The 25,994-nt window shown below is 39.6% G+C and overlaps 1 protein-coding gene across 3 annotated transcripts in view; it reads left to right on the plus strand.

Moving 5' to 3' along the window:
• LOC145976832 (uncharacterized) overlaps positions 1-25,994 on the plus strand; it is a 128,137-nt gene that overhangs the window by 94,080 nt on the left and 8,063 nt on the right. For all 3 annotated transcript variants that reach the window (XM_083108258.1, XM_083108260.1, XM_083108259.1), the window contains exons 4-6: positions 3,353-3,412; positions 23,449-23,585; positions 25,225-25,578. In XM_083108258.1, the coding sequence (XP_082964384.1) occupies positions 3,353-3,412; positions 23,449-23,585; positions 25,225-25,578 (551 nt within the window). The remainder of the gene's footprint in view (positions 1-3,352; positions 3,413-23,448; positions 23,586-25,224; positions 25,579-25,994) is intronic.

A 25,994-nucleotide genomic window follows, 5' to 3' on the forward strand; every position in this document is an offset into this window, starting at 1 on the left:
TAAATTCTAATAAGCGCACGTTGGTTAATCGGTCGCGCCGAAGAAAAAGAAAAGAGATCCAGCCGATCGATAATCGGCCTTCGGCGAAAGGAGATCGTAATCGCGGGATAATAACGGATTCGACACGCTTCCGTCTTCGCGGCCGCGCTTCGAACAGGCACCTGTCCGCGCTATTCGAGTTATCAGTTACAGGTGTCACGCGTGTATATATACATCGCGCTGAGTGGGATCGCTCTTGATGGGTGTGCGCGCACGAAAAGCACTTGTACGACGAGGTATATAAGGTCGTCCCTTTGAATGCCCTTTATGAATACGGAGGTGCGGGGAATATTCGGGGCGGTAGCCGCAGACACGCGATTCCCCGACCGCGGACGTGTCGAATTAATAAGTGAAAATGTGAGCGCCGACAATGCCGTGACGTACTCCAGAATTGATGTCCGGCCGCGGAAATCTCAGTCGACGACGCAACGTTGGTCGCGTGGAGCGGCATTGATCGCTCGAGGAATCGGGGAGAAAGGAAAAGAGATGTATTTTATTCCCGGAGCGATTCTTTTGGGAACGAACGAAGTATAAAGTTTATGAAAAATTCAATTACGCAGTCCATAGGTTGTCAAATGTCACTAAAATATAATAAAATGCTGCTCCTCTTTGTTTAGTATATTTTTATACATTTCAAGCTCTCTTATATTGTGTGAAAAAATTATGTCGAAGCAAATATATGTTACCGTTGGAGGAACTTTTGCGAAGATGGAGCGCGATAGAAATTATCCATGATTATATTATGTATATGGATACTAGGTGTAATTTACATTTTTCGACATGAAGTGAAATAAAGAAGAAAGGAGAAAGCGCGAAAATATATAGGACTGCATTTGTTCGCGTGATACGTGCAATGAGATAAAAAAAGTGCATGTGCAAACCGTAACTTCTTTATGGTCCTCTGGAGAGTCGCCGAACGAGGCGAAGGTGCATCGTACTTATCTCCGTTCATTCCTATTTAAAGGCGGCGGGCGGCTCTTCGACAGTCGGTATTTCATTTTGATAAATTGTCGTACCTGCTGACGTTTACCATTAAACGAGAATTTTGCGAGACTCGTATCGGTAAAAGAATCGCGCGAAGGCAGAAAAATTGATCTCGACATATTAAGATACGGTAAAAAAATCTGTACTTTTATCTTTACATTTTTTTATATTGTACGAAATTTACACACGCATAAAAGCGTAATCGTTGTTGAAAGGACAAAAAATGCGCGTTGTGTCTTTCTGTGACAGGATCGTATCATCGATGTTCTCCGATATCGAACCAACAATCAATCGATCGATCGCTATTGATGAATTATGCATCGCTTGATACTCTTCTCCCGTGATACTTTTTTACGAAAGAAAGATTGCCTGGAGCATTATTACATTTGTGCACGAGGAAAAGAAGAGCCTCGGCACGAGACAAATTCTAGCTGGATATTTGCGCGAGGTCGCTCTTCATATTTAATGTAAGCGCGTACTACTTTCCAGAAGCAGTCCTTCGCTCGATAATGAATTGGTCCCGTCAAGGAACTCGCATTGTTTAATTTTGCATCGACCTTTATATCTGGAATTGCATGTGAGTCGTTAGCAAACGACAGATATACATAGTATCTCAAAATCATCAAATGTTTTTTCACCTGACAGTTTCCTTGTGTAATTAATTCAAAATTAATTTTTTTCTTAGGAAGATTATTAACGAAAATTATTATTTATTGTGTAACTTTGCAATTCTTGATATTATCTTTATAATTGAATCTCAAAGTTTTATTAAATTCCATTTGAAATTAACTCAGGAATGTAGTTTTATTATTTTCATCTAGCTCCTTCAAGCTTTTTTTTAGTATATACAATCGTTTTTTTGTTTAATTATACTTATAATTTAAAAATCGTTGATACCTTGATATTTTTAAGGCGCTAAGGAAAAATCGAGACGTTCTGTAAGAAACAATTTATGTGCAAGGACACATTTTCTCATTGTCAAATAATTAAATGCTCATGTGCACACCTTGAAGAATAAAGAACTGAAATATACATTATATATTGTAGTCAACTGGATATATAAAGAAAACTCGCTAATCTTTCAATACATATGTTGCTCCGAATGCGAGAGTCACGACTCCGAAATCCTTATCATTCCTTTTACTTGGGAACTATCTATGTGCTACGTGGTCGTTATTCCGGCTACTATTTTTCACACAGTGGACACGTATATCCGCCCATATTTGTGGCGGGTTATCCGGCAAGAGTATGTATTGAAATGTCGTCCTGGTCACAAATACGACGGAGGAAAGGAAAGGAAAGAGGAAAGAGAGGTGGGATTATCTGAATACAGTCGTTTCAGGGGTGAGTTGCGACCCCCTAGGGGGCAGTAGGTGGTCGCCCCTGGAGTCTGCCGGACCCCCACAAACTTGTCCCTCTCGTCGAGTGACGTATGGCGGTCATCCTCGCGCCGAATTACCGTCATCTTCCCTTTCTCGTCTCCTCTCTCGAAAAGGGTCCGTCAAATAGATTATTTGAATATCGATCGATCGCGCATTCGCGGCGAAATGAGGGCGCGCTGCCGTCGCCCTATTTTCGGGAAATTGCGAGTGGCATATATTTCGCCATGCGTCACGATGATCGCCCGCGTTTTAGCATAATTCGACCCGCAGAGCCTGATTGATAAATGCGTATTCTGATGCTATCTCTACCGTCCAGTCCGGTTGATTCCCGGTTTTAATCAGGACAGATGTGGGTTTCCTCCGAGTAAAAATATGCAATATTCGTCACGTATCGTCAGGAACATTAAGAAAGACAGTGTGCAACTGTCGGCAAAAGTAAATATCATATGTATATACGCGGAATTCGAGCAATAAACCAGATTCGCAAAGTTCGATATTATTAAAATGATAATGAATACAGCAAGAAGTACATTATTCGGCCTGTATCTGATTATCTCGAATCTGTATCGAGATTCTTTTGACGATCGCTCCCTGCGCCGCCTTGCACTCTTGTATGCGCTTCTTGCTATATTCTTTTATAATTCTAATAAAATGAAGACGAGAGAGAAGCTTGCGCAAAAGTATTAAATCAATGTCTTCGTTATCGTCGTTTCTTCGGTCGCGCATCCTCTTTTATTCCCGAAAAAAAGGGAAAGCAGGTACACAAGTAGCCCTAATGTAATTAAGATAAAACTATATATAATGCGCATACGCGCGCGCTTGGCAATTCAATCGAAACAAGAAGTATTTGGTATCGCGCGCGTCATTCTTACGGGAAACGAAGATTTTCTCGATCGATTTATAGCACGGCGTCACTAACGAGGGTCTCGTTGCGCTTTTTGTTGCAGGCAGCGACGCGCTCGGTCGAATCGATAAGGAGGAGCCAGCCTCGCCAGAATCCATACAAGGTGAGTTTGCAGTTTCATCGCTCGCTGTCCTAACGTTCTTGATACGATTAACGTATCGGTGTCGTTTAACCTTCGCCTTTACGCCGGACATAAATTCCGCACGGAGATGATGCGACAACGAAACGATCTCTCTACCTCCGCGATAATGAATCCGCACATAGTCGTCTTCCAAGCGTTCTTTTCTCTAAGATACTCGTCGAACCTCATAACAACAGTATTTTGAATTATTAATTTTTATCGGATCTTGTTTCAAATTATTTGACACGATATTAATTCGTACAATGAAATACAAGATTTTTACAAATTTTGGACATTTGAAAATTATAGAAATATAATTTGACCGTGATATTTCGCTATCTATGATATATAATAATTATCTTCTAAAAAGATGATAGGTTTTAGATCGCATAAGAACGAAATGCCATCATGGGGCTCGTATCATTGCTGCATATCTCTCGGAATTTTTATATGCGAATCCCCCAGTTTCCTTGGAGCCTTCGGTTAATTTTTTCTACGTAAAATATGTCATAAAACCAATTATGTTTGGCAAACGTCGCCCATCCGGCGCTGGGTAGGTTGTTATTTATCTTGATGAAATCTTTCGCATGAGCGGGCCTTTTATCTCCGAGGCATTATCTGTCAGCAATGTGCATTTGGTACGAGATTTTTTTTATCAGAATCATAAAAAGGTTTATCAAGAGGTCCAAATTATAGATATCGTTGAATCGTAGACAATCTTCAAAAATTCAATTCTTTTTCGAACCTTTTACAAAGGTTTTTACGAAGCGGAACGAAGACGAATTCGAAGCACTAAAATTGCAAATAACTAACTTGGTTCTCACGCGACACCTATTAAATATAACAAAAAATACTGCAAATTTCTAGTGTTATATCGCGTGGGAAAATTTCGGTTGGAGCTGCGCGACTATTATGGCAAACAGAAATTTGAGGAAACCAATTGGGTATAAAATTATAGGATATCAATATATCCTATAATTTATCTAGATTTTATTTATATTTATAAATACGAAAATTTATACATCTTTTTAATTTTATCGCATATTTTAAACTTGAATACATTATATGATCAATCATGTCTCAATAATCAAAAATATTATATCTAAAAATTGATATTAATTATTATTGGTGTAAAAATTTTGTCGGTATAAATGCTTATTAAAGTCTAAGGGTATATTTTAATAAAATATATTACATCTCGTAGATATTAACATAATGCGTACGCTACGCTATCATCTAAAATATATCCAGTCGTTTAAATTCTTGCGTGTGTGGCAAAACAAACTTTTGTATAATAAACCTAATGAGGAGAATCGTTAGTTCCATGAACGTGCGTTTCGAGAACGACGGGACGAACTCGAAGAGGGTGTCACGCGTCACGAGATCTGACGTATCGTTGTTCGCAGAAAATGTGCGATAATGAGGAAGATGACAGAATATAACGAATGCCGCCAAATAGCTGCATCTGCAAAATTGAGAAAGTTGCTCGAACTATAGTGCGTAATTCTGTTAATGGAATTGTCAATATCAGTATGACAATATTTCTCTTGACTGTCGATATAATCTATCTTTATTATAATTGTATTTAAATGCAATATTCTCGCAATATTCAAAATTATTTTTAACATCGATATTACATATATTATTGCATTATATAAATAAAATAAGTGGATCAAAATAATTGAATCACTATTTTTATTTAATAATTAGAAAAAAGAAGCATATATCCATTATTAACAACAAAAGATCTTTAGCTCGAAGCTCGAATCTAATGGAACAATAGCCTTAATTACAATTTTCACGAATAAGTCTGCAAAAAAAAAAAACGGGTGAACCGGCGGAAACTAACAAAGATGAAAAGAGAACTGACAAAAAATCCGTTCGGACCGGACTCTCGGAAATGCCGAACCGGTCGTAAACAGGGAGCTCGCACCCCTCCGCGAACTCGTAGCTTCTCATAGAAGTATCTATCTACGACGAGAAAAGCGAACAAATCGAATGAAGAAGGAAAAGAAACGATCGGTAAATAGAAGGGACGAGAGTCTCGATGGGGAAGGCTCGACAGAACGGAAGGGGAATGCGAGGAACCTCGCACGGCCTGTGTTTTACTTTATAGCATTTAGTCCGCTGTTTGTCTTATATTGCCATTAGCCTCCGCCAATTAGTAATTGCATTTTTAATGCCGATTCCGTGAATCGGGTTCACCGGTCGACCGGGCCGGGGGCCGAATCTTGATGGTTCGCGAATCGGGCCCGAGCGGCGGGGCCCTGTTTACGCTTGGTGGGGACAGAAACCACGCTCTCCCCATTGCCGGTCGTTGCCGCCGAGAGGGGGGCATATCATTAGGAGTCATTAATATCGCGGACCTTTGTAATTTGACATACTTCCGATCGCCTAGCGCCACTACCACCACCGTCGCCGCCACCCGCTCCATTTTTCTCCTCTACCTCCGCGTCCCTCGAACCGCCCGATCCTGCGACTGCCGCAGAATCTTCTGTGTCCTTCTTTTTGCGCTTTCTTGTGAATTAGGAATGGACAGAAACTGTAGACGAGTGGCATAATATTCGTGTCATTTCGCGTTGTAATCAGATGATGCTCGCAAAAAAAGTAATCGCGACTCCGACGTCAAGTTTCAAGAACATTGTAAAAATAAATTTTACAGATCTAAAAGTTGATTCTTCAAAATTAATTTGAGACATTTCGCACACATGAAACGATAAGATACATTTGACATATTATATACACAGAGAGGTTTCTTATATAATTATCAAAAATTATTTATTTTTTTACAGCAAAAATGTATATAAATCATATAAAGAATATGCCATAATATTAATTAAAAAAAAATAATTTTTTTTTGTTTATCACGTGCTCGATAATTGATTTCATGTTGTACGCATTATATTTACGTACTATAATATATGCGTTATTATTTCTTATTAAGCCGTCAGGCGAATCGAGATGTAATGTTCGAAGCCGATACGTGTCCGATTACGAAATTATACGCGAGCGGATGCAACATTGGCAATGTAGCGGCGATTAATATGATTCGCGGATGCTAATCGTTTATTCCCACATCGTACCCGCACACCTGTTCGACCGATATGGTCAGACCAGGGATTCTTTTAACGCGGTCTTCTCCCGCGAAGATCATTCGAGCGGTCACGTTACTCATCATACTTTCTAATGTGTCGGCGCGAGCTTTTTATTTTCATAACGAAACGATGTCAGCTGCCATTAACTGTGAAAAGAGTCGTCGCTAACGTCGCTTTGATCTGTCAAATGAAAGACTGTGAAAGAAATACAAGCCGATGTACACTTAATATTATACAGTTTATCACTTTTATGAGCGCCTAAGAATGTCGTTTCTTAAAAATAGCGATAGAAATTTTTCTAAATATTCTCTTTTATTCTACAATAATTTATTTCAAGAGACAACCTTTATATATTGCATTATAAATAAATTCTTGTAAAAATTAACATGTGTGCATATAATAATATAGTGATTAATAAGCGCATTTAATAGAATTAATTAGAAAAACGATAATTATTTACGAATAATTCAATATTGCAGCAATTTTCTTTATATTTTGTAAGTACCTAAGAAGGATCTGTCGAATGAAACATTATTGATTGAACGGTTTTTAAAAAATCACCTTCGCATTCGCATCCGGAATCAAAGCACACGACAGTGCTCGATAGAAATTCTGAAGGGCCGAATCGATTTCGCTTGGCATGCAAATATTCTCGCGATAAACTCTCCTGAAGACTGTTCGCTCATGCGGACACGAACGATAGTACGTCTTCTTGGGGACTTTGTTATTCAAATCACTCGCCGGACCGAAGACCGACCATGGAAAACCGCTTTTGAATGTCAAAACGCCCTTCCGACTTTCCCACAGGAAGTCCTATTCACACCTCGCAGCCCGAAACGTACGGTCTTTCACGCATTGACTCGTGAAAATCTGATTTTAATTTCCCGTAATTTTTCTCCCGCATTTTATTTTTGAGTTTTGCGTTAGTAAGTTAGCCGGGATTTTATCAATAGTTATTAATGCTTATGATTTAATCGGTGAAAAAATAAAAAATAGTTTATCAATCATTTAATTATTTGATTATTGGATTTTTTGTATTTTTCATCGTTAAGATTAAATTAAGTTTATATATTATTTTAAAACTTAAATATATCTAAATATATCTTTAATTGTTATTAATGATAACGCATTAAATAAAAATATTTCATGAATTATAAATTATATTCATGAATTATAAAAGAATTAATATATTTCATGATACAGTTGCTAAAAGTTTACTTCTCCATTTAAAGGAAATCTTGCTTGATAAATTGTGTCGATCGTTAAAATGTATTCTGATCGAACTAGTTCACTTTGTTATTCGGATCGGAAGAGTAAAACGAGGTGGTTGGTCTTCGTTCGAATATATAGAGAAGCCCTTCCCTTTGAGATTTTCGGGATTCATGCGTCACGATCGCAGCGCGAGGAGCAAATTCAAATTCCGCGATGGGATTTCTCGGGGATTTTCAGATTTTTATCGCTGACGTTCCACCGTCAGATGTTCCGTAAACGGAATATGCTAATTTCGCCGGAATGCTGACTGCGGTGTTGACTTCTTTCAGCTTGCCAGACATTGTTTTCTTTGACATCCGTTCGCAGAAATTCATGCATATCTAAACATTTCTATTTCCACTGTGCAAAAAATTTACTTAAAGAATTTAATATACTTTTATTATATACAAAATTTCTGCTTATTGCTTAGTAATACCAAATTTCTTAAATTTTTATTTTTACTACGCGGTTTAAAAAGATTGATTTTAAGTTCTCGGTTTAAAAAGATTGATTTTAAATTCTCTGTTTTTATTATAGATTTTCTGCTGTTACAGACACGCAAATCACAACCTTAGTTAATTTTAATCAAGTGTAATGACTTTCTAAGATTAAAGAATTGTGTGTGGACCGAAAATGAACGTATTCGCGAAACGAACTAGCTAGACGTGTGTTTTCTCCTGCGCGCGACCGGTATATTTCTCACGATCCGAGGACGACTTCCGTTCTCCGTTCTTGCTGTCTGTCGGAGAGCAAACAGCCCCCGATTCGATCGCGGGGAGATTAATTCGTTCGCCCACGCGCTACGAAAATTGAGGGGGCGTTCGTGGAGGAGAGAGCGTCGTGAGAAATTGTACGGTCGATGAGAGGAGACAAGAGAGATGTTATTTATGAAAATGGCGTTGATCGACGGGTGGGTGTCGGCGTCATTGTCGCTACGCATGACGTTAGGAGGGAGTTAAAGAAAGACGCTAGCAATTAGCAATTTAACCAATAACTCTGCAATTGATGATTCCATTAATGGGGCATCTCCGTTCCCACAGAGAATGGAGAGCGTTTTTCGCTGTTTTTCTGATGGAGCCGCATCAACCTCGTGAACTATAATTATCGCATTAACGCGAACAATCCCCCTTCCGTGGTTATCGATAATTCTCGCTTCGCTCTCGTTTTTAATCTTTCGATGCAGCGCATCGGGATATCGTATTGGGGCTGATTCTCGCCCTTCTTCGAAACGCATCTTCACGTTTCGCGTCTTCTCTCGAGACGATATTGTTAAGCGGTTCTCACGATATTTCAGAAATGAAACTATTCGTTAATCCGAGAATTGCAATGGAGCGTTTGGTCTTTGCGAGTAAAGTTTCGAAGCTGTAAAACTTTTCAAAATAGATATAATAATGTCGTTTCGCATTGTATAGTTGCTCACGCAATGGGTTTCCATACTTGAAATGTAAAGGATGAAGACATCGCTTGTCCTGTAATTTCATCATTTTCACACTATTTCTAAACTTTTTTCAAATTGTACAAGAGAAATGGCTTTTTTTTTCATGTGAAATTATACAACCTTTGCATGAATGCGTTAGGATAGAAATGTAAAGATTTACGATGACAAAGTGAAAGTAGGAAATATATACGAGATTTCATTTGTAAAGATCTTTTTATACAAACTCTTTTTATGTATTTTTAACTAAGCAAAATTTTGCCTGAATGCAAAGTATGGCTTAATAGAAAAACACCATAACATGAAAGAATCCCGGAAAGAAAGGCCTTAAAGAATTATTGTCACTATTGTTCATTCGTAGCGGGCGGTAATTAAAGGAGTTAAAAGTTGTTTGCGTGATCGGAGAAAATAGACCTTTAATAAATTCGTGTTGCGCCAGTGGGTGAATCAATCAGATGCTGATAACGCGAACCCGTATCCTACGCGTTCGATTATACATTAATTAAACAATCAATATTTATTAAACTTATTATTGGATGCGATAGCGCGAGCCCGAGAATTAATTCGATTGCGCGTTTGTATATTGAGGTCAAACATATTTCGCTTAAATGGTCGGCAGCATATTGTTCATAACGATGCAATAAATATGGACGCCACCAAATGAAGACGATAAATTATCGAACGCCCCCGCTATCAACCAAGTATTCCTTGCGTGTCCTTTTTAATCTTTCTATTGAGCTTTCTCAATTACCTTTTATTACATTTCGTCATTTTCTTGTGAATGTACAACGTTTAGTAAAGTTAAATTTAATCATAGCTATAAATTATAAACGTTGAAAGATATATAATTTTTATCGAAAGAAAAAAAGAAAGAGAAAGAGAGAGAAAAAGAGAGAGAGATAAATATATTATACTATACAATTAATTTAAAAGACATAAAAGTAGGAAAGGGATTGAATCAACATTTGAATATGATTCTTTCTAAGAAGTAAAGTACAAAATAAAATATTAATTGTTTTATAATATATTCAGATACTTCAACAATTAACAATCATTACGTGTTTACAAAAATTATTATTATTAACTTTGTCAAAAAATAAATTGTCAAAAATGGTGGTGTGATGAAATTGCGCAATACCGGAAGTAACAATTTAACTTAGTGGCTAAACATTTAAATGAAATGAATGCGGCTCAACCCCACGATAGAATCTACAATTCGACCCCAAACTTGCTTCCGCCTTTCCTTCCTCGTCGCTTATTATAATCAATTAGCACCATGTTATCTACCAGCACGCGATTGTACAGATTGTCGATACGTATACACGTCGCCATCGAGGGGTGCAACCCTCACAGTTTTTTTATATACACTACGCGTTCGTGGGGGTGGGCCTGCAACAGGCTGATGAGTAGCGGTCTTTTTACGATCCTTTTACTTGTTCTTTTTTTCGTAAACGTTTTTCGTACGCTGTATATCAAATTTATAAAACTTATACGTGAATTTCTTTGAATTATATGGATTTCATTGGTATCATTAATAAAATTAAACCCATTATTACATAATACATTATTTTTGAAAGCAAATGACTGCGATTATTTGAAAATCTTAACACTCTACATGAAAAAAGGAAAAATAAGAGATTATTATTTAAAATATAAATTATACTTGCATATTTCTATTTAATTTTTATAAATGAGAGATATATTTTTAACTTTCAATATTAAATAATTTTATGATTGATCAGTTATTAAAGAAACTAAAAGAATTACTGAAATATATATTTGGCAGTTTACGTCTTAAAGTTCGGAGCATTCTTGGAGTAAAAAAATTTTCTAATAATTAGGCTTACAAGAAATGATTACATGCATATTTAAAATAATAACTTTATATAAATAAATTTTAAAATAATACATTTTTTGAAGATAAACATAACAAAATAACAGAATAAATAGAATAACAGAATAATTAAATAGTATCAAAATTCTATGTCTTCTATAGCTGCATATATTCATTAAAAAGTTTATTGCTGTCATCGTTGCGTTTTGTATCAAAAAAATAGATATTGTGATTTTGAAATTTAAAATAGATACAAAACAATTTAAAAAAAAATAAAATTTGGAAGGATTCAACTATAGACATTTTGTGTTAACTAGCTACAAAAATTAATATTATTAAACATTTTTGCGAACGAAATATTTGGAAAATTTACATTTCTTGAAATCTATATACAAGTGTTTCAGAATATTTCTAAATAATCATATATTCAAGTATTTCTCAAAATCGTTTCTCCACCAATGCATTAATGATATCAAATGTATTATAAGGAAGACCATCCTCCTTCTCTGCCCTTGAGAATAACGCACAACGGACGGATTAAATTGCGCGAGAAATACGAGACAGTGCGCGTTTATCTTAAGCACAGAATTGTATGAGTCAACTGACACATGGGAACTAGCTTCTACAACCTACGGTATGTAGCGACCGTCGCCCATAGGTCTCGTTTACCCGTGGTAAGGGTGTATCTACCAGCGAAGAAAGAGCGCGTATAAAGGAGTAAGCGAGAGAAAAAGAGAGAGAGAAAGAGTAACGAAGACAGCACCTATCGCTCTTTCCGCGCCTTTCCTCGAAGATCTTTTACGCTTCTGCAGAAACCCGATAGCTCCGTCAGCCATTAAGCCAGAGCCGTGCCTGGTGAAAGGTTGGTAGGGTGGTTGAAGGGCGAGCGCCGGTAACAATTGAGAAGGAAGGGAGGGGGAGAAAGAAAGAGAGAGAAAGTTCGCTCCTTGCTGTGACGCGTGGAGGAAAGAGGGTGGTAAAGTGTGATGGAAAGGAAAAGGGAGAAAAAAAGCGCACCTCAATGTGTGCGGCTGCCTTCTCGTACGCAGAATCTCGCGATCGTCATCTCGCGAACGCGTTAACGTCGACGCAGGTATTGCCGTGAATATCCGTTAAAAGATGGGTGTGATTTCCCTGCCCGACACTATCGAATGATCTTCGCGCTATCCTAGAGCCGCAATCTTTATTCATGTTTTGAATATTTTTTCGAGATATATTGTGTGAGAAAGAGAGTAAATTTTTTTTAACAATATTTTTTAATATTTTTTTAAATATTTTATTATTGTTATTCTGTTTATTCTGTTTTAATATTTTAATTTAATATTTTTTAGTATAATAAATTTAATACATTATATAATATATTATAAAATAATTTAATATATTTTAGTGTATATGTATGCATTTATGTATATATGTAGGAAATTTTCGGAAATATAAAGATTGAAAAACAATAAAACCTAGTGATATAAAATTAAAATGCTTTAATGTTTGTCAATTTATTTTTCTGTCGACGAAGGTCGATTTGTACGGCAATAATTTCTTTTCTAAAGTTGTGGAGACAGATTTACAATATTCTGTCACACACATTTATGAGAAGGTGAGCATGCGGCGAAAACGAGGTCCAAATGACAATATTGTGGCGTTTAACCGAAAGAAACGACCGATGAGACGATTCAATTGCCACGTAATTGTCATTTCGTGGAGGAACAGCAGCCATGTCTAGACACCATTGTAATTGTTGTAAAAGAACAAAGAACGATGCAGGTAAACGTCACCGTTGCGTCCCTTACCTACCAAGAGACCGTCTCTACATCGTTGTCGTTGTCGCTAAAATAATTAAATTTATCGTAGATGCTTAATTTTTATCGTTGTGAAAAACTGCATCGAAATTCATAATTGATTTAATCATTTGGTCAAGAGAATTTCGCGAATAAAATAGCAGAAAGAAAAACAAAATATAAATATTCAAGATGTGTATTCGTGAAAGAGAGAATACATTCTTTTATTAAATATTATATACAAGGGCAGCGAAGTATCTTGATATCTAAATCGTTGTCTCGGGAAATATGGATTTATTCACGAATGTAAGAGAAACATGAATGTAGGTCAACTTTAATGGATTTATAGTAGGTTAACGTAAATGGGGATTAATGGACGTACGTTAGTCTCACAGAGGATACAATTTTCTCCGTTCTAATTTTTATTCCCAACGTTTCGGAGCGGAACTGTTTTAACAATAGCCATAATTACGCGATGCACACCTCGGTATTCTTCGGCAGCAGATTGTAACACATTAAGATACGCTTTTCAAGAAATGTAATCTGGAGCCAGTCATGCGGCTAAAGCATTTTTCAAGTGATGCTATCGCGTCCTCGCAATCTGCGATCGCTTCTAGTTAAAAGGATGAAAACTCTGTCATTACATTTATTATTGCGAGCATTAACCATGCTTCTAGTTGCAAAATTATGTCTGCTCTCGTCTCGGATCAAGTTCGATCGACCACGAGCGATTTTGAGAAATGATTGGCTTTCGTCTCGCGACATTGTTTTATGTAGAAAGCACGGGGTCACGTGGAGCAATTCGTGATCGCTACGAGATTAACTAAAAAGAAACTTCTGCGGCAGCCCGATAAGCCGCGGGGTATTTCACACTCGGACAGCCTTTGTATCGCGCGGGGCGCTAATGTAGCGTTATTTAACTCGGTTAGAAGTGCGCTCCCCTTGACTGGACGGTCGTCCGCTTCGCGGGGAACCCCTGAAAGAATCCCGGGGTGTTCGCCGTCCCGTGAAAACACCGCGTGAGGGCGGTGACACGCATAAAATAGCCAGCTATTTCGCCTATAACACGTCAGGTGGTGAAAGTTGCTCTTTGTCAATCGTCCGTTTAAATTTAGGTAGGGGTTGAGGACGCCATATATAATTTCGATAAATTCAAGCATCGATAATACTCTATAGGCATGTACACATAATTATTATTAATAATAATTATTATAATAATTTAATAATTATTATTAATAATAATTTATATAATTATTGTATATTTAATGTTAGACGAAATTGCTTTTCTTGGACTCGTTAAGATCGTGAATATAATTCTACGAAAAAAATGCAACGCTTCCAACGAGACTAGTTATTCGAAGCGATCGGTGCTACTTTAAAAACGCCGATAAATTTTCATTCTCATGAAGGATGAATATCGATTGGGTAGGTAGCACGTGCCAAAAGGCAATATCTGGCGAATATGTTAAGGAAGTCGCATACATCGGGGTCAGTACAGCGTGAAAATAGAATGTAAAGTGCTCGCAGGCCTCCCCGACTTGTGCTGACCGGCCGCGGGGCGGCCTTAGACGCAATAGGGTGGTTTCCACGGGGGGTTGGTTTGACGTGTATGACGTGCCGGCCACGTGACCAGCCTGCCAAGTCGACAATCACTGCCCTGCACTACGCAGGGCGAATCTTAAGTACGGGATATTCAAATAATTTCGACGTTGCTTTCTCGCTTCGGGAAACTGACAAAGATTTTTATCCGATTGACATAGGGATAAAGAACTCTCTAGCTCAATTTTAAATAAAATTTCACAAAAGTTTAAAAATGAAGCAACATATATATCAACTTTGTCAAGAAGGAGAATTGCAATTTTCTGCGTGTTTAATAGTATTTGTCACCTCATCTTAGCGATTTAAAATTCTATTGTTCGGCTCTGTGCCCTCGGAAAAAGATCTAAAAATCAAATTTCGCCCAATCCGCGGGGCAAAGTCCTTTTTCGTGGCCGGGAATGGTCAGCACGCGGGTTTACCGCATCATACATCACTGCCAGTCGAGCGGCAAAGGGTGCCGATGCGAAATGGTGTCGAGGTATCGTCCTGAAACTTCCCCTAACGCTCTCTTTTATATGCATAGTTTCATTTCCTCATCGGAAATTTACGACAAAGGCGGAACCATTTCCCCCATGTTACACTGCGATTTCCAATCATTGATCATATATAATTTGCTTGATATATTTGTAGTTGACATTTAAATATCACTTTATTATTTATTAAATCTTATCAATTTATTAATTAATTAAAAAATCGACTTTTAAAGTCAATTTCTTTTTTTTTTTGAGGTGCTATTTTGATACAAAAATTCAAGTTCATAAAAGAAGCTAGAAAATAAAATTTTACTAGGACTATGAAAACTTTTAGGGCGATTACCGAATATCCAACCTATCTGCATCCAAGTAACGGCTGCGTTTGATCGAGGAGCACGTGCCGAAGGGCCCGCACATTTGCCTTCGTCTAACGGTATATGGCCGCGTTGATGATGACGAGCGATGACGGCGGCGACCTAACTGTTATCCGGCCGACTGTTTACCGATACCCTGCATCTGCCGCGCGATCGACTATTTCGTTTTCATCGCGCTACAACCGCGGCTAATGGCGCCGCATGCGTCCGAGCGTCTCTCGCTGCTTACCTGGACCCTTAATTTGGGGTTTCGTCGGTACGAGCTCCGAGCAACAATGATCATCGAATTTCCTCGATCAATAGCTCCGGGCCCACCGATTCCGAAATGAACGGAATAAATTAGGTTCCATCCGCCAACGGAATCCGTAATACCCATTTAGAGATCCATATACAATGTTGAGGAATTTCTCTCATAAATGTAGCTAATTAAGACTGAATCTATTACGATGAAGGGATCAGTTGTAAGATTATTCTTTTTATTTGGGACTATTTTGGAATATCTGTTCTGTTTAATAAAATACAAATCAAAGAAACAATAGGAAAAAATTGCGAAAATTCTCTATAAGAAAGCATAAAGATTATTCTGACATATGTAAGAATATAATTGCGACGAATACATACCGGAAATGTGAAGCTAGTCGGACGTTCTGCGTTTAATCTCAGTTCGCGCGAGGATCCTTTCGAGTGCATCTTGTCGCGCGTTCAGGACATGTATGTGCGCGTGCGTAAAAAAAAGACACGGTCCAAAAGGGGAGGAAGGAGGATGGCCACGTGCCTCCAGTAGCACGCGACCAACCTAACGGTTTTAGACTCACCCCACACACGCCGCGCTCGAAAACCAGTCCACCCCTTCTCTCGTCGTCACCCTTTGCCTCGTTTAAAACACGCCAGACGAAACACTGTTATTCTATTGGCTCTGCTATCTATCCCTTTCTGGTACCTTCCCCTTTGATACGCTTCTCTCGTCGCTTATAGTCTCGTCGCGGTAACTGCCGCGATTCTCGACACCAGTTCCGGACAATACTTATGCGACTCATAGTCTCTCGCTAGGAGTCTTGGCATGTCCTCAACTATGGTTCTTATAGATCAAGTTTATTTGAGAAAGCACTGTGAGAGATCATTTTTTCTTTCATAATTTATTAGATTTTAGAACAAATCGAGAAGATATATTAATTCGTTTCACATTATTTGATATTTTCTATCTCGTTTTCTCTTTCTTTCTAAAGAATTTCCAAATGATAATAAATTACATTTCAGTCATTTATACATATTTTTACATGAATTAATCATAAATCTCGCATTGTTAAAACGCTCGACGTAGAAACCGATCGAATTCGATCGGTTATTATGTCGGACGTTTCCTCACGGTAGTCTCGGGTCTCGCTCTGAATGAAAATCAGGGCCCGGCCAAGCATAATCGAATGACGTAAGGCCCTAATAAAATCGTAAGTCGGTTGACAGGCGGTGCATATACCTCGAGAATAATAGCCGGGGAATTCCTCCCCCGTAACCCGGGCCGGATTGCATTGTCGTCGCCTTACGTAAGAATGGCGACGAAGAAACGACGCGTAGGGCAGATGCTGCTTAGACATTCGGTCGCGTTGCTACACGAACGAGAAAGAAGAACGGCCGACAGGAGAGGAACCCGGCTCTAATGCGATCTGCCATCTTAGAGGGGTGCGTCTCGCTGAGACGCGAGTAAATCGGAGAAAAGAGACTCTATAACGATGTGAGAAACATCTACTCGTCGTCGTCTTATCGTTGGATGAAAACATGTATAGCAATTGCAATATTCGCAGCATGTTGATGAGAGAAGTATTAGTTATCTCAACATGATGTCAAATCATGTTGAGATATTAATAGATCTTAGATTGTATATTAAAAAGCGTATAATAGTAAAATAATAGTAAAATAATAGAAAAATAATAGTAAAATAATTTAATTTGGAATTTTATATTTATTTGTTAATTCTGAAACTCACTATTTTTGAGCGCATTTAATTCTCCAATCGAGGAAATGGATTTCATATTTCATCGATCGAAAGAAATCGAAGTAAATAATGTGATAACTCGGCAAATATATAAGAATTTACGCCAGACGGTCCTGACAGGAGCGCGATCTGCGGCTCGTGATCCCAATATGCGGCAAATTAATTTCTGAGAAATATAGATGTAATTACTCGCCGTCACGAACGTCGAAAGAATCGGTTGTAGGAGAGAATTCTCAGACTCGGGAAAACAATGGATTCTAACAGTGCGATATCTATGCGAGAAGCGTATTTAATGATGCTTACAGTCAAGCGTCTTCACCGAAGAATTATAATTTTTTATTCGATAATCGGTTGCGATTAAAAAAAAAATAAAAGCGTAATGATCGAATTTGCCTACTATGTTATATCAGTTTGTCACGAAAGAACTAAAGAGCTGCGAAGAAAATTGATCGATTATGAGACCACCGGGGAGCAAAGAGAAACAATGCGAGGAAGCGAAGGAAGAAAGGGCGAATCGCCGACGAGAGTGAAGGCGAGGTGCGAGGGAGATCGCGAACTCGCGGATGAATCGACTGCGTGCGAGGGAGGGCGAGGGAGGTGAAAGGGGGATGGGAGGAGGGAGAAAATACGGGACGCAACCGCGAAATCGGACCGAGCCGTGAAAATAACGATTTCTCCTTTGTGATGCGCTCCGCGTGCGTTAAAGTGAGAAGGGCCGGTTTCAGTAGGAGGGATTCATCATCGGGGCCCGCGTGACTCGTCGATATATTTTTCTCGGGACGCGCCTCGAAAATCGATATTTTATGTAGATCGCGCGGAAAGGGCAGCACGCCCTCGTCGCCGGTGGCTATTCTCGCCTTGGCGAACAAAAACATCCTGAATCGGAGAATGAGCGGAAGAACGAGAGCGAAGGAATAAGGGAAAAAGAGACGGGAAGAATCTCCGGGAGGAACGACGAGCGGAGAGAGAGACCGTCGTTTAGGGAAGGGATTCTGGTTGCACGCCGCTGTAGCCAGAATTCATCCAGAAAATGGAACTTTTTCATAGCGATTCCTCGGTCGCGAGCGGAGAAAGCAGTCTGTCGCTATTCATCCGTCGAGTCCGTCAATTTAGATGGGAATGTGTACGCTACTGTTCGAGATAAAATGGTAACATCATGATGGAATCGATATATTATAATGTTGCCAATTTTACGAGAGTAAGTCTAACATCTGATTTGAGATGAACGATTTTCCATTTCTCATTGATTAAATTGCTTCTGAAAAATACATGCAGTCTCTGTGAAAGAAGAAATTAATATAATTCGTAAAAAACTTTAGTTTTTTTTTATTCTGTGAGGCGTGTTGATACAAAAAGTAATAATAAATTCTAAAATTTATATTAATAACACAATAATAAAATTGATTATTAGAATGCTAAAATCAGTATTAATTGGCTTATGTTAACAATCTCATGTTAAAAATCACGCCAACTAAGTTCTATTTATAAAGACATGATAATTTCACCAAACATTACTTATGCGGTTTACCGTATTTGTTCAGGCTTTTGATTTTTGATAGATTATAGTTGTGGGAACTTTTGTTCTGCTTACGATGTGAATGCAATATTTATGAGAGGCGGTGCATAATTCAGACGTTGGTTTGTATGGATATCAGAGAACTGTTGTGCTACTTTAGGTTGTTTCTCGAACTGTAATTTGAACAAGCAGAAAAGAAATGTTGCATTAGGCCTTAACAAAACAAAAGAAAATGTTCTAATAGAAATTATCTTCATTAGAGTATATTCGCAGTGATTTAGAACAAATGCAATGTTTTCTTAATTAAATTTCGGTTACAATATAGATTATTTTTTTCTTTCTATCTGTATCTATTTTTTTTTAGATGTTAATATTATCAAATTATAATATGTATGCGTACTCGATTAATATTCATTACATTTAAATCCTTAACAAATTTCTCGATCTGATAAGCGATAAAGATCGCCACGATCAATCTCCTTTCTCCCATCGCATTTAATCGCAACAGCAGGTTTTGCCAAAAAAGCGCGTAATCCTGCGGCGCGGTGGGCACCTTCAGGTGCACCATTGTGCCACTTTATCACCTGACGGACGTGACTCACTCTCCTAATCCCGAAAGTTGCCCGTGCTCGGGTCGTCGGCCACGTAGTTCTCGTCGTGGGTCACGCGAGGAGGAGGCCGTTCTTTCGAGAGGGAGAGAAGGCGAAGGTCGCCGCCGCGGCCTCGCATCCTCGACCTCCGCTCCGAGGAGCGGCACGTAACAACAACACACGGAGGCTGCGTCTCTCCAGCTGCACTTCCCCCTCCTCCCCCTCAATCCCACCTCCCCCTTCCCTGTCGTGGGCGCGCATCATCGCACGCATTCGCCGCTTCGACTCTCGACGACGGACGGACGGTGTTCCTCTTCACGTGTCGCGATCGCGCGAGTGTGCGTGGGTGATGGATAGACGGTTACCGTGTCACTCGTGCGAAGCGCTAAACGGACTTGAATGGCCCGAAATTGCACGGACGAACTGCATTGTGCGTCCGCGTCCGCGCAACAATGGTCGGCGCGCGCGCGCGTGTGCGTGCGTCGGTGTGTGTATGCAGATGCGGGACACAAAGGGACCGGGGGATCCGAAGAGTCGGGAGATAACGATCTTCCAGATGATCGACATTCTTTCGTACGGCTCGATATCGAATCGGCCCTCTCGAGATCGGCGGGACGGATCGCGCTTTCAATTGCGCGCCCGCTTCTTTCCCATCCGATTGTAAGATCGTAGAAGTGAATTCGCCGGTATTTTAAAACTAATAGTAAATTCTCTTGTAATTTGTCTCTAGAAAGAAGCGAAATTATACAGTTCTGTACGAGAAGAGTGAGATTTTTGTTAAAGTGGTTTCTTAAATCTTTTTATACAAAATGCATTCTTTTACCTGAAGATCTATTCTTTTTCGACGTAACCAATTGGGTAACTTTACAGAGTTACGTTAAAAATCCGTTGATGTTCATCCACGTCTCAGCCTCGTTCATCTTTCTCTCTCTCTCTCTTTCTTTTTCTCTCCTTCTCTACTTCTCAGTGTCGTTTACGTTAAAAAAAATCTATCACTACTATATCCATTGGGTTATTTTTAAACCATCATCTCTGATTCGCTGAAAGCAAAGTGTCCGTTACTCGCAAACTTGCTGGAAAAAAACAGAGAAAAACCGTCGCTTCTCCTGTCTCTACATGCATGTGTGTTTGTGCGTGTGCGATTCTGCACATACATGCGTAGAAAAATACAAAGAAATAGAAATCAATCGGCGGTAGTTTCGTTCGCGAATCTCTCTCTTTTTTTCCGTTATCAAAAACGTCACACCTGGTTTAATGCGGACCGCCATCTTTAACGCGTTGCTTTACACATTGGTAACAAAAGAGAGCAAGGGTAAAGTCGAAACCGGTAAAAATCGCCCCAAAAATCTTGGACCCCTTCTTCCATCTCCCCACCTTCGGCGCTGTCTTTCCCGTTCGCGGAGGGGCTCGCAGATTTCTCACGGAAAAAAGCGTAATTTTCGGTGAAAAAAGGGAGGGACGATGCAAATTCGTGGATGAAAAGGGAAAGCCGCGTGTGAGCCGCGCATGTACCTGCCGCAGTATCCTACATGATGGAAAGAACGGAGGAAGAAGGGTCTCTAGGATACGCGCTCTCGGGAGAGGCAAGAGACGTGTCGAGCGGAGCGAAATTTTATAGGGATTCCATAGCAATACCCAATGCGCCCGTCAGTTTCCTGGAGGTATCCTACCTGACCTGTTGCATCTTTTTTTCGTCTCTTTTTTACGATTTCGGGGGAATCCTCTCCCGTCAGGTAACCGTCAGATGGAGAGACGAAAATCGGGTCGAGACCCCCGAAAAGCGATGCAGCGCGCTCGCAGGATTCACAGGATTTTAAATTCCTTCGCTCTTCTCTCTTTGCCTCCGCTCCTGCCGCACCAATAACGATCGTTCTCGGCGTCCCCGGTAGCATCGCGTCGGACCCGAAGGATCGTCCTCACCTGCGTCCGCAGTAGTGCGTTTTTATGAAACTCTCGCGAGCGTTTATCTCCATTTTCGGTTTCTCTCCTCGGCTTTTATCCCGAAATTGAGAGTCGATGGGAAAGCGCCACGAGAGAAAAGCGAGACTCCAAATGGCTAAGCGACTTCCACTTTTTGGCATCGCTGACCCTCATCCCCCTCCTCGTCATCCCCCGGACGACCTGGCCCTTCCGCGGTTTTCGACTTTCCCACAAGAATGCGAAGAAATAGTTTCTTGTGTCTTTAGTCGCGGTTGATTGCTCGCTTAGTTTACGTATTCTTGCGTTTATTTCGCGCTGTTATGAAGGATATATAAAAGATCCTATTATGCAAGTATAGTGATATTTTTGAAATAAAAAATCAAATTCTTTCGCAAGGTGCAAAGTCTATTATTTAATACAACTTTTCAATTACGTTATATATCTTTGTAACTTCAAATCAAAATTCTATTAAAGTAAACTTTATTTGAACTTAACTAAAGAATATAGTTTAAATTCTTAGAAGTTTTGTTCTCGCGAAAAATCCTTCTTTCCTCTTCAATCAGTTATAATTTAGAAATTATTGATGCCTCAACAGCTTTGCTAAATAATCAATTCCAAATTGACTGATAAAGAATCTATCATTAAAAGGATTGATTTGAAATATCTTATCTATTCATATAATAAACATTTTTTATATGTAACATGTATCTGATATACGTTATATATAAATCTAGAAATGCCCCCTAAAGAATTTTAGTTTTTAATAGTATAACACATTTGAGGATTCTTATCGCTTTAATATACGCACTAGCTGAAGCAATACACAAATCAATTACAAATAGTGCAAATTTTTCTGCGATCATTTACAACTTACAACATTAACTGACATGTGCAAGAAAAATGATTACGAAAAAGATCCCAAGCTTTAGCGATCCCGATAACGTACGAGGAGCTTCGACAGCGGACACGAGCATGCGCGACATATGACGTCGGGCGTCATAAATCCCTTCAAAGTAGCGTATCGAAATATTTATTAAAAATCTCGCGCGGGCCAATCGCGCTCGCGCAAGCCAGTTTTCTGCGTATCGGTTCCGTGCCATTATCCCGGCAACCCTGGCGCGAGACGAAGGCGACTCTCGATAAAGGGGTGGCGAGGGAGAGAGCAGTCATAAGATACGATGATGGATGCTCGCGAAGGGTTGCCGCGATCGAGTAAGGAGGAGAGGGCACGCCGAAAAGGGCAAAAGGGTTCGCTGCGACCAATCGGTTCGACGTAACCGATGCGCCCGACCAATCCCGGGACCCGGTCGGGCCACGTGGTGGTGGGGAGGGTTGGTTCGCCCTTAGCGGCACGGTTTCGTTGCGTCATTCTGACATTCGCTTCGTATCGGTCCGTCGACGAAGACCGGCGTTGCCGCGGTGACCTTCGCAATTTCTTTCTCACTCCTTGAAACATCGTGTGGAATCGTATAAATATTCATGAGGTGTCGAACGAGCGATAATTAAACTCAAACGCGTCTGCTCCAAGTCTCGTGAACATAATTAGTACGCAATTATCTCGTGTTCGATAGTCGATCGTTCTCGCGCTAACAAAAGTGAAAGACCGTCGCGTTTTTCCCTGGACCGAAGTGCGCAGCCTCTTTTCCGTCCCGATGTCCTCCGAAGCGGGATGAGATCGCGCCGATCGATAGATCAACCTGGGATCGCCGCGCGCGATCCTTTTCGCTTTCGCGCGAGGAATCGACCATCGTTCTGGACCTCGAGAATCGTCCTGATGTAGGGACGGCGAACGGACGAGACGAAATTATGATGGTGTTCCTGGAGGAACCCAGAATGATCTTTACGGACATGCGTCTTCATGCTACCAGCACACCGACTACTACCCCCACACATTATCACCACCATCGGAAGTATAGAGCGCAGAATAACAACGATTGTACGGCAATAAATAAATAATAAATTCATAAATTTGGTAAAGCTTGATACGAAGACTTGAGAAGACGAGTTTAAAATATCTTGAATTTATATTTGAAAATCGTCTAATGAGATTAATATATAGAGATTTATAAATATCTATTAAGTAAGAGAGATAATAGATTGAAGAGAAAACGCGTATATATACCTACATTATTTTTCATGAAACTCTTTATTTGATTGTTACAGATGCAGACTTACACGGCGATGTTGACGGTCCAGAACTCAGCGGCGATGACAGAAGCATCGCAAGTGACATCCATGATGCCACCGAAGCACACTTTGATAATGACTCTATGGACTCGGACAAGGAAGCTCTCAACTTGGTAAATTATATCTAATTCTATATATATCTCTAATCTATTTTATTCTATCGAATTTATGTCAATCTTATTTTGCGAAAACCTTAAGACTGTATATTTTTATCTAATTTTGTCAATACTTTTTATCAATATTTTATGAATTTGCGATTTCTATTAAAAGAGAGTTATGAAATGGAAACACTTTGTCATGCAGTCACACTGTATGTTAATGATTATCATTTCTGACACATGAAGAGTGTTGAAAAGAGGCTCGACTTTTAATGCCGCGAGCAAAATATATATGACTATAATTCGTTTGTAAATAGTTTGCACGTCATCTTGCGTGCGCGAAGCTACAGCTGTTTAGATAATACGCGCGAAATTAGTTACTCTTTTTGGTCTCGAGACTCGTGTGTCACAGCAGTTCTATTAATATCGACGTTCGATATGATACACGCTGTTTTAAAATTAATAAGGAATATTTACAGCCAAGTGAATAATCATCGTAAATAACCGTCGCCGTTGCTATAAAACATAAGAAAATAGAGAAATTTAGATGCAAAATTTTTTACAAGCAAATATTAAAGATGATAAAGATATAATTTTTAATGAAATTGTTAGAAATAAAAACAATTTTATCTATTAAACATTTCTTCAAATAAATTATAATAAATATTCAAATAAATATATTTATATACTCTCCTTTTTTTGTAGAAAATATTATGTACATATGTATTTATAGGAATTTCCCATAAATATAAATTTCATTTTATTCTAATCGAACATTTTATTTATTTAATTGTTGCTAATTAATGTTTTTTTTGTATTTAATTCGCCAATAATGTTTGCAAAAAATAATTTTCTTCAATGATTCAACTCGAATGGTATTTTCTCTACTCATTTTAACGAAAGCTTGCTTTGTCATATAACGTATTATCATACGTTGCCTGTGTGCGTTGCTTAAATGTATCAACAACGGTACCAATCCCATTTGCGAACGTAATATCCGGCATGCTTTCTTTCGAGAGGAACGTCCCGGTCGTGTCTCCGATTTTTTTCTTTCTTACGGGTCGCTCTCTATCTCTCTCTCTCTTGACGGGCGTAAAAAGCGCTCGCGATCAATATTTGACAAATAAATAAAGGAAGCCACTAGCGAGATGAACGACAAGAAGGGACGACGACACGTAGGGAGAGTAGGTTTTATAAAACACAAAAGAGCGCAGGATGGACCGTAGTGACCAATATCCTGACCTGGCCGAGTGTAAACACGGCTTTGTTCGACGGCGAATTTACTCTGTAATATTAGGGAGGGTGGCCCTCTTCGCGTGGCTCTCGGCTGATTCTTCGTGTTCTCGGTGCCACATTACAGTGTGAAATGCGTCGTAGGCCGCATTTCGAAGGAGGGAGTCAGAGACTGCCACTTGATAATCTGAAGCGATAAAGCATTCAATCGTAGAATGTCAAGAGTCGTCGGCATATCATTTGGCTGATCGTAAGACTCGTAATCTTGACTTTTAACACTGGAAAATGTACTCGCGGAGTTGCAGATGTGTTAAAAGCACACGCTGCGATAATAAAAGTCTTGAAATACACACTTGTTATAAATTTTCATCTGCAGTATAAGACTTATTGACGAAAATTTAATTTGACGATGTTACTTCAGGTCACGGATGTCTCGCAACGGAATAGTAGTAGCGGTACCAGTGGCAGCGCGTCTCCACCGAGTTCCGTAGTCAGCAGCCAGCTCACGGGCAATCATCAACAGCAACAACAACAACAACACACATCTAGCCAGCAGAACAATAGTAACTCGCAGGCAGCGTTGGCCGCTCAATTGGTTGGCCAGCAATTGCTCATGCACAGTTCTCTCGGGACATTGAGATCGCCTCAAGACATCCAAGCGTTCGCCTCGACGCTGCAACAGCAACAATCGTTGCTGCAACAACTCGCCATGTTTCAGGCTAATCCGGCGGCGGGGCAGCTTCCGGCACAGACGCAGTTCTTTTTGCAAAATTCGGTGAGTTTATGAAACTCGCTCTCTGATACAGGCTAAAATGAGAGTTTTGAAGAGTATTATATTGTATTTCTGATCTCCATATCATATTGTTGACATGGATATAACACTACCGATAACACTAGTCTGTATCGAGTTATCTTATCCATTTGAATCGCACATTACAATATCACGATTCTGTCGGCTAAATCGAAGCCGATCGGCGCGGATCGTTGAAGAAACGACAATTCAGTCCCAATCCGGCTGTGCTATCTGATCGGTGTAGATCCGGCGAGAGCGAACGTCTTATTCTTTCGCGGACGGCACTCTCGCGATTCGACGTCGAGATAGCCGGCTTGGCGACGGCACAAAGGAGGCCGGGGTGCTGCCTCTTCGTTTAGTCTCGCGCTCGCATACCCGATGCAAAAGCGCCAACTTAC

Source organism: Camponotus vicinus, unplaced genomic scaffold (genome assembly GCF_025532165.1).
Source record: "Camponotus vicinus isolate PSW18456_S1 unplaced genomic scaffold, iyCamVici1.0 SCAF_9, whole genome shotgun sequence".
Taxonomy (NCBI): Eukaryota; Metazoa; Arthropoda; class Insecta; order Hymenoptera; family Formicidae; genus Camponotus; species Camponotus vicinus.